Genomic DNA, 14686 nt, shown 5'->3' with positions numbered 1-14686 from the left:
TTTTTTTTCTCAGGGTATCATATTCACAAGGGTACCATAACTTCTGCATCTAAATCACAGAAACACTAATATAAACATGCCCACAAACTAAACAACATAACTAATATAAACATGCTCACAACTAAACAACACGACTTCTATACAAAACCCATATTAACATACAAAGGACACAAAAATACACATATGTCCAGCAGTTGCTAATGTCACAAAGATAACAGTATCACAAGTCTAACCAAATATCATCACAAGGCTACCACCCCCAACTTAAGATCATGCATTGCCCACAATGCAGAAAAACAAAAACAAAGAGTGTAAGGGGCTCCCTGAGGCGCACTAAGCGCTATGGGAGTCAGTAGCCTGCGCTGTGCTAGGAGGGTCACTCTCCGAGGCTGGAACTGAGACTGAGGGCTCGGCCTGAGGAGGAATCACAACTGCAGGAGGAATCTCTGGCTGGTCCATAACTGGGGCTGGGACCTGTGAGCTGCTAGCCTCGCCCAATGATGGCTGAGTGGCCGATGGATCTGCAGTGGCGGCCAAATCTGCTAGAGATTGTTCCAATGCTATCTTGAGCTGTACTCGCTCCACCTCCTCAACAGTCGGAGTGAGAATCTACTTGCCCTTCTCCTGAGGGCCATCATCATCTGAAAATCCAGAACTCACCTCTTCCTCACCTTCATCTGTCTCCTCATCCTCGGACGCAGTGGATCGTCCGGAACCCTCCTCATCAGGAATGTCAATGCGTACAGGAGGAGCTGGAGGTTGGGGAGACCCAGCTATAGGAGGGGCAACGTCAGTCATAAGTGTCGAAAAGTCAAGGCCCAAGTCCGGAGCAGCTGTGCCTGTAACCTGATTACCATTTGTGGGAAGGAGGGATGATAGATCGAACTCCATGTTCTGAATCTTTTGGAGCTCGGTCTTCATAGAAGCAACCTCCTCCTTGAGGCTAGGCAGCCCACTAACTTCACCCCGCTCTATCTTCTCCACCCTCAACTCAAGTTGCTGCAAACGATCCTCATATACTGAGTGTTGCTGTTGGAGGGCTGTCACTGCGGATTGCATAGGGCTCATTGCTTGCTTTATGAGATTGGGCAGTGTCTTCAAAAGCTGGTCTACCTTGGCATTGGTATGCTGAGCCAAGAGACCAAGCTTTGAGACAGCAGGAATGACAATAGCAGGCTGGACAATGGTGGATTGAGAAGTAGGCTCGGAAGTGGAAGGGGAGACCACTGTAACCTGGGGATCCACCAGAGTCTGGGAGTCGCTGTGCTCTAGATCAACTGGATCCTGAACTTGAACCCGTGGTAGGGCAGCAGCATCAGTGAGACGAGTGATATCAATATCCCTTGCCTCCTTCCCGGTTTTGTCATAGTGTGGCAGGAGGGGAACTTTCACAGAAGGGCGGTGATCAGGCACGGGAAGGGAAGTGAAGTAGCATGCTGCGTTGCCCGAATCCCTATTTCTTGGAAGATCAACGCTCCAACATCTATCTTGATACCAGTCATGATGCAGGCAATGAGAAGGGCCTTCTCAATGGCTATTTCAGTTTCATTCCGATTTGGCATCAATCGAGAAGTAACAAAACTGAGCTAGTAGCGACCCTCTCTCGTGAGATCCTCCTTATATATCTTGTGCCGAGGGGTGATCCAAGCGGGAGTCCCCTTTGCTATTACTGATGCAATCCATCCACGTTCATTTTCCCTATTCGCGAATTTAGCATTGTATTCAGCGGTGCCTGCTCTCCAACCAGGGAAGTACAACTCATTTATGGTGTTAATGTGGCAGCACACACTCTCCCCCCAAACCATGACAGTATCAGTGAAGATTCTGTTTCGTTTGTGGTGTGCTGTCCTCGAGGCTGCATAGGAAGCATAGAATTCCCTCACAAGGGTCTCATTGTACTCAGTGGGTGGCTTGGCAAAGCACTCCCATCTCCGTGCTTTTATGTTTTCCAGTATATGGGGGTACTGGTCTTTCAATCCGTTCAAGCTCAATTGTTTTTCGGCCCGGATGTTGCGCTTGGTCAGTCCCTCTCTATATAGTTGCCTGGACCCCTCGACCCCAAATCGGAGTTGGAAGTCTTCTCCTCGTTTCCTTCTCTCTTCAGCCTCTAAATTGACTGAAGGCCTGAGCTCCTCCTCCTCAGACTGGGAGGGGCTTGGCACATTTTCCTCTATCCGCAAACGTTTTGCCTGTGATGTCTGGCGACTGGTGGAAGCCCTTTTTGATGCAGAAGATGAGTGTTTCTTTGGAGCCATAGCTGCACAGTGGTGAAGTGTAGGTGACATTATTAGCAATACTGAGAGGAATCAGACAAAATTCAAAGAAAAAGAAGAAATGCGACCTGATTCTGCGGTCGCAAAACGATAATGCAGACCGCAGAATCACCGCAAACATGTTAGTCTCTAATGGCTCTCATTCTGCGATGGGTTATGCTATCGCATAACCATTATGCGGACCGCATAACCATCACGGAATGGACTTTCCCAAAACATAATTTACACAATGCGATCGCATAACCCACCGCAAAGTAGAGAATGCGATCGCAGAACAGCCGCAAAATGCAAGGCTCAAAACTGGGAGTTCTATGTAACTCTGCGGTAGATTTGCGGTCTGCATTTCAATTATGCGACCGCATACTCACCGCATTTCACCGTCTTCATCAGAAGACTTAGAGTTCGATTTTGTGGCCAAAATGCGGACTGCATTTCCACTATGCGGGCCGCAGATGCCTTCGTCTTTAATGGTGCAAACAAGCTTCCCAACAATGGCGTTCCTATTTCCTTCTACCTATTACCCCCGTTAATTTCCAGCCCAGAATCGACTAACCTATGGAGAAAAAACTACACATAGCAGCCCATAAACACCTTTTTGCAACAGGGAATGAATGAAAATCAACGAACACACAGATTGAATCGTGAACAAGAATAGTAGGGAACAGGTACATACCAGATGTGCACACTATAGGGAACGAATTGATGAGTAGAACAACTTGAGTTCTTTGTTCTTGAATGATGGCTTGAACGGTTCAAATGCCTGCTTTTTCCCCTTTTCGTTCTCTTTTTGTTTTTTTGTTGTTCTTTCTTTTTGTTTTTTTTGTTTTCGTTGTTCTTTTTACCCTCTTTTTTTTGTTTTGTTGTAAGCGAGTTAGAGACGAAGGAATTTTGGTCACTTACCTTTGTCAAATCTGTGGTAGGGAGAGCACCGCATAACACACAATGTGACCGCAGATGTGTTATGCGGTGGGGTTGGGTGACCAGCTGAAGGGTGACAAATGCGGTGTAAAATGCGGTCGCATAAGTGAAATGCGGTCCGCAGAGTGCACCAACTCATCGCATTTTCACCCCCAATTTGAACCAAACTTTCTGATCGGGTTTGCGATCAAGATGCGGTCCGCATAGTGAAAATGCGACCGCATATGTGCAGCAAACTTCACATGGTGGTTTTTCTTCCCCTTTTTATGCATCCCTACCAAGTGTAGTGATCTTTTGAACCCCCTGCACTCTAACACACACTTTAAATTGCTCAAATAAATCTATCTATCAAAAATTAAAAATTCAAAGAACCAAAGAGTGTTACCACACATGGGTTGCCTCCCATGAAGCGCTTGATTTAACATCGCGGCACGACGAAGTTGAGGTTCCTTTGGTTTCATTCAATGGTCGGACATGGACCATCTTTGAGAGCCAGCTGCTCCACCAAATGTTTCTCTCCATTAGTGCCCAAGTAATGCTTGATGCGTTGGCCATTTCCCTTGAATGTCCGGGACCCATCTGTTGATTCTAATTCCACCGCTCCATAAGGAGAGACATCGACCACTTTGAATGGACCGGACCATTTTGATTTAAGCTTGCCCGGAAAAAAATTTGAGCCTTGAGTTAAAGAGCAAGACCAAATCACTCGTCTTGAACTCACCTTTCAAGATCTTCTTGTCATGGACAAACTTCATCCGTTCTTTGTACACAGCTGCACTTTTATAAGCATGGAACCGGAATTCCTCAATTTTATTAAGTTGTGTTAACCTCAAATTTGCAGCTTCAGCCCAGCCTAAGTTCAATCTTTTCAATGCCCACATAGCCTTGTGTTCCAATTCCACGGGGAGATGACAAGCTTTACCAAAGACTAACCGATAAGGAGAAGTACCAATAGGGGTTTTGTATGCCGTGCGGTATGCCCACAATGCATCATCTAGCTTCCTTGACCAGTCTGTCCTATTTGCGTTGACAGTTTTTGCTAGAATGCTCTTGATCTCCTGGTTGGAAACCTCAACTTGACCACTTGACTGCAAATGATAAGGTGTGGCCACCTTGTGCTTGACGCCATACTTCTCAAGTAGCCCCGCGAAAGCCTTGTTACAGAAATGAAATCCACCGTCACTAAGAATGGCTCTAGGAGTGCCAAACCGAGTGAATATGTTTTTCTTCAAGAAGGCATTCACGCTCCTTGCTTCATTGTTCGGTAAGGCAACTGCTTCAACCCATTTGCACACATAGTCCACAACTACCAAGATATATTTCATCCCGCAAGAGCTTACAAAGGGACCCATGAAGTCGATTCCACACACGTCGAAGATCTCTATCTCCATCACAAAGTGCATTGGCATTTCATGCCTCTTGGAGATTGAACCTTGTCGTTGACATTGGTCACAAGACTTGACCATTTGATTGGCATCATAGTAGATGGAAGGCCAATAATAACCACATTCAAGAACCTTAGCCGCCATCCGATTTCCCCCATGATGACCCCCAACCGGCGAGTCATGCCATGCTTTTAGAATAGGCATAACTTCTTCTTCGGGAATCTCTCAAGAGCTTCTTCTTTTGATAAGACTCCAACCCCTCCGGGATAAGGTCACTCACCAAATAGTTAGCAATGTCGGCATACTATGGAGCAAAAGTGTTAGATAGTGCCAAGATGTGTTCATCTGGGAATGCATCATTGATTTCAAGATCTTCCTTTGGTCTCCCTACTTCCTCAAGCCTTGATAAGTGATCCGCTACTTGATTTTGAGTTCCCTTGCGATCCTTGACCTCGAAGTAAAACTCTTGCAACAATAAAACCTATCGAATCAACCGTGGCTTTGCATCCTTCTTTGCCATAAGGTAGCGAAGAGCAGCATGATCCGTGTACACTATCACCTTAGATCCCAACAAATAAGCCCGGAACTTCTCAAAGGCATAAACAATGGCAAGAAGCTCTTGTTCAGTCACCGTGTAATTCATTTGCGCCCCATTGAGTGTCTTGCTTGCATAATAGACCGGGTGGAGAACCTTGTTGTGACGTTGGCCAAGCATTGCTCCAATAGCTACACCACTAGCGTCACACATGTGCTCGAAAGGAAGAGACCAATCTGGTGTGACAATAATAGGTGTCGTGGTGAGCCTGAGCTTTAATTCATCAAAAGCTTTGAGGCATTTTTCATCAAACACAAATTTGGCGTCTTTCTCGAGGAGTTTGCACATAGGATTTGCAATTTTGGAAAAATCCTTGATGAACCGCCTATAAAATCCGGCATGCCCCAAGAAACTTCAAAAACCCTTTACAGAAGTAGGTGGAGGAAGCTTGGAAATAATCTCGATCTTAGCCGGGTCAACCTCAATGCCATGCTTTGAAATTTTATGCCCCAATACGATGCCTTCATCCACCATGAAATGGCATTTCTCCCAATTTAGCACAAGGTTGGTTTCCTCACATCTCTTAAGCACTTGTCTAAGATTGTTAAGACAATGCTCAAAAAAGTCACCTACTACCAAGAAGTCATCCATGAAGACCTCTAGAAAATCCTCCACCATGTCGGAGAAAATGGACATCATGCATCTTTGAAAAGTAGCCGGAGCATTGCACAAACCAAATGGCATCCGACTAAAGGCAAAATTTCCATAGGGACAAGTGAATGTTGTTTTCTCTTGATCCTCCAATGCGATGTTGATTTGGTTGTAGCCGGAATATCCGTCAAGAAAATAATAGAATGACCTTCCCTCTAGCCGATCAAGCATTTGATCAATAAAAGGCATAGGGAAATGGTCTTTGCATGTTGCACTGTTGAGCTTTTGATAATCCATGAACACCCTACAACTGGTCACCATTCTTGTTGGGATGAGCTCATTTTTATCATTTTCAATTACGGTCATGCCTCCCTTTTCAGTACACATTGTACCGGGCTCACCCACGAACTATCGGCAATAGGGTAGACCACCCCGGCATCCAACCACTTGATGATTTCTTTCTTTACCACCTCTTGCATTGACGGGTTCAACCGTGGTTGATGCTCCACGCTTGGCTTCGTGTCACTCTCCAATTGGATCTTGTGTTCACAAATTCCCGCGGGAATCCCTCAGATGTCCGCAATCGTCCATCCAATGGCTTGCCTATGCTCCTTCAAGACTTCCAACAATTGCTCTACCTGCACATCATTCAACAAAGACGAAACAATTACGGGTAAAGTATCATTAGAGCCAAGAAATTTATACCTTAGGTGCGGGGGGGTGGCTTGAGCTCTAGTTGTGGTGGCTCAATGATTGATGGCTTTGCGGGAGGTGTGGCCCTATTCTCCAAATCAAGAGAAAGCTTTGCCGGAGTATAAGTGTAGGATCCAAGACCCTCCAATGCATTTACCGACTCCATGTACCCATCCATGTCTTCACCATCAAAATTGACCAAGATAGCCGCCAATGCCTCACCAAGGCATTGTTCTTCCATTTTCATTTCGACGGCACCTTCTACCTCATCAATGACATCTATCACTGAAATTCTCTCATACTCATGGGGTAGTTTCATACCCTTGCTCGCTTGAAATTTCACTTCTTCATCATTCACCCGGAATTTAATTTCATTTCTCTCCGAATCCATGAGTGCCCATCCCGTGGCTAGGAATGGTCTCCCCAAAATGATTGGTATTTCTTTATCAACCGCACAGTCAAGAATTACAAAATCGGCAGGCAAATGAAACTTCCCCACTTTTACAAGTACATTGTCAACAATTCCCACCGGGCGTTTGATTGACCGATCGGCCATTTGCAATATCATACTAGTGGGTCTTGGCATAACTAACCCCGCTTGCTTATAGATGGCAAGAGGCATTAAGTTGATGCTAGCCCCATTATCACATAAGGCTCTTGCGAAATCGCGTGACCCGATGGTGCAAGGAATGGTGAAAGCTCCCGGGTCTTCTTTCTTTTGGACTTTGGTTGTGGCAATAATAGAGCTAACCCGGTGAGTCATGTTTACCACCTTATTCTGTGTGGTCTTCTTTTTGGTGATCAAATCCTTTAAATAGTTAGCAAACCCCGGCATCTCTTGAAAAGCCTCTACAAATGGAATATTCACCGTTAATTGCTTGAGAATGTCGTAGAATTTTTCAAGTTTGCTATCATCAATCTTTCTCGCGAGCCTTTGAGGAAATGGGGGAGGAGTCTAGGAATAGGTGGAAGAGCTTTTGGTGTCTCTTCCACTTTTTCCTTCACCTCTTCCCGGTTCTCTTTTTGCACTTTCAACTCCTCCGGGATCTTTTCAACCTCGACAACACTTGGCTCTTCAACCTCAACCCTTTGTTCGGACTCTTCTTCTTCAACCATTTGTTCACCTTCTCCGTGTAGAACTTTTCCACTCCTAGTAGTGATTTCCATGATGTGAGAAGTTGGGCCACTCCCACTACCTCTTGGATTTGCAACCGTGTCACTAGGGAGTGTTCCCTTTTGTTTTGGATTTTGCTCTTTGGAGAGGTCTCTCATTTGCATCTCCAATTTTTGGATGGAGGCGGTATGAGATCCAACAACCTCGGTCATGTTCCTCATTGAAGTATCGGATTTTTCTTGATTTTGCAACACTCGCTCGAGCATAGCTTCCAACTTAGATTCACTAGAAGACCCTTGGTTCGAATATTGACCCTTTGGAGGAACATAGGGGTTTGAACTCCGGTTTGAAAAGTTGTTGCTATTGTTCCAATTCCCTTGGCTTGAGCCACCTTGGTCATGTCACTATTGTTGGTTGCCTTGCCCTCGGGTTCGGCCTCCATTGACTTTGCTGCCCCTGACCTTGATAATGTTGTCGTTGATACCCTCCTTGAGGATTGTTGATGTAATTAGCTTCTTCAAACTCTTCATTGGAGGTAGGTTGCACGTCCTCAACTACATTCACCTTTTTTGTTTGATTTTCCGTGAGCATTTTTGTCAACACATTTACATTTGTGGCCAACCCTGCAATTATTTGATCCCTCTCTTGATTCTCCTTGATCAGGTTGGTCAAGGAAGGAGAACCATATGCAATTCCGCCTGAAGTATCCTCAGAATGCCAAGCTTGATTGTGTTTTGCCATCTTGTCAAGTATTTGCGTAACTCTTGCAAATGACTTGTCCATAAAAGATCCGTCCGCCGCATTCTTCACTATAGCTTGGTTCATAGGATCCAAACCCATATAAAATTTCTCTAGCAAGATGGAGTCTGGAAAACCATGATTGGGAGACCTCACCAAATATAATTTGAATCGATCACATGCCTCATGTAAGTGTTCCCCTGGTTGTTGCTTGAAGAAGAAAATCTTGTCTCGAAGCTCGGACTTTTTGCTTTATGGGAACCACTTTGCTAGAAATGCCCGGACAAGTTCAGGCCAAGACCGGATGGAATTTGGTGGCAAGTTTTGAAGCCACTTCCTTGCGTCTCCAGCTAGTGAGTACTTGAATACCCTCAACCTTACGGCATCATCTGAGACATTGTTCTGCTTATGCATAGCACACGCTCCAAGAAATTCCTAAGATGTTGTGTTGGATCATCATCAGTAGAATTCCTGAAAAACCCTTCCGCTTTGAGCATTAGGATTAGACCATGTTCCACTTTGAAAGTTGAGGCACCAATAGCCGGAGGTACAATAGCATTTGTATCATCAATATACTCATCTATGTCCGCAAAAGTATTTTCTTCCTCGTAGTCAGACATGTTTTCCTATCAACACCAAGCAAAGCAAGCAAAGAGTGATGGAATAGAATAAGACGTAAAGTAAAGCATAAACTAAATAGTAATTTCAAAACCGTATTCCCCGGCAACGGCGCCAAAATTTGATACGCTCAAATTACACTTTTAAGAAATAATGTAAGGCGGTCGATGTCAAATATAGTAACACAACAAGGTTGGGGTCGAATCCCACAGGGAATAGGTGTGAAAAGGTTACTCGATTAGTATGTTGCTCGACTAAAGTCGTAATTCTATTCAGTTAACGGTAACAAGAGTGTGAATTGATAGTAACAAGAGTATGGATTGAGTTTGTTTCAAAATGACAACTAGTTGGAATATTAAGAGTGTGAATGATTGGATTAAAGTAACCAAGGTTGTGTCCCCTTTGATGAAGTTTTATGCTATCGGTGTTAATATAATATATTTCTAATGGAAGGTCCTTTTGATATGCAAATGATGTCTAAATGACTACCCAATATTTCCCAATAGTTGGGTAGTATTTCCTCTTTATAATTTTTCCAAATGTAAAAGAGTTGCAATTAAGAACAATCAATTTATGCCAAATAAAACCCACTTATTCCTAAGCGATTTCATTAAACAAGGTTTAAAGCCTTGAGTCTTTGCTATTTACTTCTTCCAAATTCTAACTCACTCTCCCAAGCAAAGCAAGAATTTAATGGCATTTGTTAATGTTTGCAACCACCAACAATAAATGAAGAACGAGAAATAAATAGATATCAACCAACCATTATATATATATTCAATGTTAAACACCCATTAACATAACACTCATTTAGGGTCCACAACCTTAGTATTTAAAGTTAGCTACTCATACTAAAATACAAAAGCAAGAGAATATTAATGGCCATTAAGCTTACAAAGTGAAGATTCTTGACCCACAAGATGACAAAAGTGTACAATATTTAAGTCTTGGAATGTAGCTCAAAAACTAGACAAGATGAGCCCACAAAAATATCATAAAGCTATTTATAGTGGACTGAAAATCGTGACAAAAAATGGACAAAAATATCCTTTCAGGTCAAAAATGCGGTCGCATTCTTGTCACATAAGTGACATACGGTCCGCATGTTGGACATTCCCATCGCAGACTGAAACCCTAGTTTTCACATCTTCTTCGCATTCCAGCTTTGTGGTTCACATTGCTAAAACGCGATCGCATTTTGCATCGCACATTCGTCCTTCAGCAACCTTCATAGTTGGTTTGCGGTTCACTTTGCGGCTCGCAGACAGGTTCTGCGGTCGCATAGTGAACCGCATTCTTGACTTGAAATTTTCCCAGGAGTTGTTTTTGTCTACGATCTGAGTGTTCATTCTGCGGCTCGCATATGTGATCTACGATCGCATAATGCGTCGCAGAACCATCTTTTTGCTACATTTTGCTCTTTTCTTGTTTTTTTTATTTCATTTCCATGCTCCTGGGTCCTTAGTCCTTATGTACTGTAAAAGCACCAAAATTAAATAAGTAAAGGAGATAATTGCATTAAAACAAGCTAAAATCTAAGCAATTAGTATTGAAATGTGCCGAAATTCTCCGGTACATCAAAGTGAAGAAAGCAAAACACAAAGAAGAAATAGGAGAGGTGCAGTAGTTAGCCTTGGCTTGCAACCGGCTAGCTTATAATAGCAGCAAGTAGCACAGAACAGAGAATAGAGAGTTTTAGTTGTGTGAGAGAGAGTTGAACAGATTTTTGTTCGTGTTTTAAAAGAGAATCAGAATGGGGTTTATATAGCATCGAGTAGAGTAAAGCATATAAGGTAAAGGAAATCAAGAGTTCACAAATAAGACCAAGAGACCAATCAATCCGTCAATTAGGGCTTAACAAAATCAATTAATAGGCAAGATTCCGGGAGAGACCCTTCAAATTAGGGAGAAATAAATTATCAGCCAAATTAGGGTCTAAATAAGGTAAAGAACAAATCATAGGCCCTTTTATAAGTCAATTAGAGTAAATCAACACCTAGAAATCAGGCCAATAGACTAATTAAGGCAAGTAGTATCAATTCGGAATCACAAATAAGGAAAGTAGGTAAAAATTACAAGGAGTAGCCATCACAGCAAAACACAATAAATTTGAACCGTAAATAGTCAAATTATCATCAATTAATCTCTGCTAATTGGCGAACAAAGAGTAACGGGCAAATATCGAAGCGGACAATTAAACAAACAAAAGACTAGAATATATGCATGAAAGAATCAGTAGGACTAGTAAAGATAACCAGATTCAAGCACATGAAACTTTAGGAAAGTTTTGCAGAAACAAAAAGGAAGTGAAACCCTAGTTTTAGAAAATATTGAAATCGATTAATAGTAAGGAAAACGGAAGATTTTTACAGAAAACTACCAGATAAATTCAAAGTCATTTCAGATCTACAAGCGTCTAAACAGATTCAAGTAGAAGGAGATTAGGGTTCTTGAAAAAAATGGAATGAGGTGATGAAAATCTAGTCCAGAATCGGAGTTTCAAACCATAAGCACAAAGATAACACTACTAACAACCATAGAGATGAACACGAACCAGGTTCATCAAAAACTAAGAGTCTAGGTCGACTCTGGGTCAAACCCCCTCGAGATTTCTTCAGATAACTGCAAAATCAAACAACCAATAGAGGTATGAGGCCAGATAAGGCCGTAAATCACCAGATGGCCCCATATCTGGTCAAGAATCGAAGGGGTTTGGGGAATTTTTGAGTGATGGCACTCTAGGGTTTGAGTGTGTCTGAGAGAGAAGAGAAGAGGAGAGGATACAGAGGCGGTGCAAATGAGAGAATGGGGTAGGGTTTGGGGGGTAGTTGGATTAAAAAAAGGAAAGGGATAACGTGGACCGTTGATCTCAGAGATCAACGGCCACGATTAGAAGAGGTTTTCGGTCGGGGCGGGTTAGATAGGAAATTGGGCTGGGGTTTTAATTTGAATTGGGCTGGAGGTCCGAATTTAAACATAATTAAAGGGGCTATTTGTTAAATACCCAATTAAAATTAGATAAATAATTAACAAAAATAGCTAATAATTAGATAAAATGAAATTAAAGATAAATAGGTGAAATTAAGGTAATTAACTAATATTAAAAATATGAAAGACTGATTATTGAATTAGAATAGCATAAAGTATATAATTAGGCTATAATTGCAAAATTATTGTAATTATAGCCAAACAATGCCAAATTGGCTAATTTGTGAAATAATTAAATCCTAATAGGATTAAAAATGATATTTTGAGCTAAAAAATACTTGATCTTTGAACCTTGTTTGAGCTCCTCTTCCCCTTTCTAGACAAGAAAGGAGAATGGGATTACTTGTAATGTAATTTATGAATAATTATTGGATATAAAGTACTGAATAAATTTAAAAAGAATTACTTAATAATATGAAAATTATGGAAAAATACCAATTATTATGAAAAGTGATTTTGAAGGTATATATGCAATTTAAAAATAGTTTGAGGAAAAATTGGGTATCAATAGCATTCATGGTCGGAGAGCGAGTGTTGCTTCGGGTGTCGCCCATGAAGGGTGTGATGAGATTTGGGAAGAAGGGCAAGCTAAGCCCTAGGTTCATCGGGCTTTTTGAGATCCTTGATCGAGTGGGAGAGGTGGCTTACAGACTTGCGTTACCGCCGGGTTTATCAGTTGTGCATCCAGTGTTTCATGTGTCCATGCTTCGGAAGTATCACGATGATACATCCACGTGTTAGATTTCAGCACTATCCAGTTGGACGGGGATTTGACCTATGAGGAGAAGCCGGTAGCCATCTTAGACTGGCAGGTTCGACAGTTGAGATCGAATAGTTATCCGTCAGTTCGTGTGCAGTGGAGAGGTCAACATGTTGAGGCAGCTACCTGGGAGTCCGAGTCCGATATGTGGAGCTGATATCCCATCCTTTTCACCGACTCAGGCACTTTTCTATGTCCGTTCGAGGATGAACGGTTGTTTTAGAGGTGCAGAATATGATGACCCAAAGGGTCATCTTTTGTTTTAGAATCCGAATCTAGGTTCCGAGGCCTTGAAAACTTTATTTTGCTTCTCCTCGATTTGCGTGTGGAGTCCGGGCGAGTTTCGGGAAAGCCTTCATGTGAAATTTAAGAAGAATATTAAATTCTGCCTTTAAAATTAATTAAAGTTGACTTCGGTCAATGTTTTTGGTAAACGGATGGGACTTGGGCGTCTGCCCGGAATTGAATTCCGAGGTCCCTAACCCGAGAAATGAATTTTTGAAAAAAATTATTTGCTGAAAAATATAAGGATTTTTAAAAATGGAATAGGGTGTGATCTCGTTGGTATCGGGCCTGTATTTGGTTCCGGATCCCTGTACAGGTCTGTTATGGTATTTAGACCTTATCTGTGAAAGTTGGTGAAAAACGAAAGAGATTTGACATAATTCGGACCCTTGGTTGAGAAAATAGAAATTTTGAACTATCTTGAGAATTTCATGAGTTTTGGTGTTAAATTCGTTGTTTAAGATGTTATTTTGGCGATTTGATCGCACGAGCAAGTCCGTATGATGTTATTAGACTTGTGTGCATTTTGGTTTGGAGCCCCGAGGGCTCGGTTGAGTTTTGGATAGGCCATGGGGTGTTTTGGACTTAGGAAAAATATTGCTGGTATGCTTCAACTGTTGCAGGCCTTTGACCAAGCGGGCCAGGGGTCGATTTTTGACTTTTAGGGGAAAATATTAGGAAATCTATAATTAAGCATGGGAATTGAGTTCGCTAGCATTTATTGATGTTATTAAGTTAATTATGACTAGATACAAGCGCATTGGAAGTGGAATCAAGAGGTAAAGCGGTAATTGAGGCTTGATTTTTTGTCGTGGATTGTGACACCAGATCATTGGGATAGTCATGTATTGGAGTTGTTGAACTGTTATATCACTTTCGCACCTTATATCTGTTTAGTTTTAGCTATTATTTATTTCTTTTTTGGTTAATAATAAGTGTGGTAAAGTTGTATCGGTTGGCTTGCCTAGCTTTCAAGAGTAAGCGCCATGATGATCCCGACGGTGGAAAATCCGGATCGTGACACTCATATTTTACTACGAACCCTCCGAGAGCGTCAAAACACGAGTCCGGGTCTGTTCACTAAAAATGTTGACCGAAGTCAAACTTGGCCTTTTAAGCCAACCTTAAGGAACCAAGTGTCCCGATTTCAACCCAAACTCTTCCAAATCCCGAACCAACCATCCCTGCCAGTCATAAATCAGTTAAAGCAAGTACGGGAAGTCTTATTTAGGGGAACGGGATTCTAGAAAGCAAAATGACCAGTCGGTTCGTTACATTCTCCACCTCTTAAACAAACGTTCGTCCTCGAACGGACATAGAAAAGTACCTGATATAGGGAAAAGATGGGGATATCTGCTCCGCATGTCCTCCTCGGACTCCCGGTTGCCTCCTCGACTGGTTGGCCCCTCTACTGAACCTTTACCACAGAAATCCTCTTGGATCTCAACTGGCGATCCTGTCTATCAACAATGGCAACTAGCTCCGCCTCATAACCCAAACTCTCATCTAGCTGTATACCTCCAAAGCATAGAAACGTGAAAAACTGGATGAACTCCAGATAGGCTTGGAGGTAAAGCAAGCTCATAAGCAACCTCCCCAACTCGCCTCAACAAATGCGCCTATAAACCTTGGGCTCAACTTGTCGTTCTTCCTGAATCTCATAATACCCTTCATCGGCGAGACTTTCAAGAGAACTTACTCGCCAACCATGAATGATACGTCACGCGC

The 14686-nt window shown here is 42.5% G+C and overlaps 1 protein-coding gene across 1 annotated transcript; it reads right to left on the bottom strand.

Annotated features, from left to right (window-relative positions):
• Positions 1–6468: 6468 nt before the first annotated feature.
• Positions 6469–7781, bottom strand: LOC109207916. The gene is made up of 2 exons (XM_019370916.1): positions 7388–7781; positions 6469–7304 (listed from the first exon to the last, which is right to left on the bottom strand). The coding sequence occupies exons 1-2, from the start codon at positions 7779–7781 to the stop codon at positions 6469–6471; spliced, it is 1230 nt and encodes a 409-aa protein (XP_019226461.1).
• Between the last annotated feature and the right edge of the window lie 6905 nt (positions 7782–14686).

This window comes from Nicotiana attenuata, unplaced genomic scaffold (genome assembly GCF_001879085.1).
Source record: "Nicotiana attenuata strain UT unplaced genomic scaffold, NIATTr2, whole genome shotgun sequence".
NCBI lineage: Eukaryota > Viridiplantae > Streptophyta > Magnoliopsida > Solanales > Solanaceae > Nicotiana > Nicotiana attenuata.
Note: the sequence above shows the minus strand (reverse complement) of the source record. Positions and strands in the feature narration are given on the sequence as shown.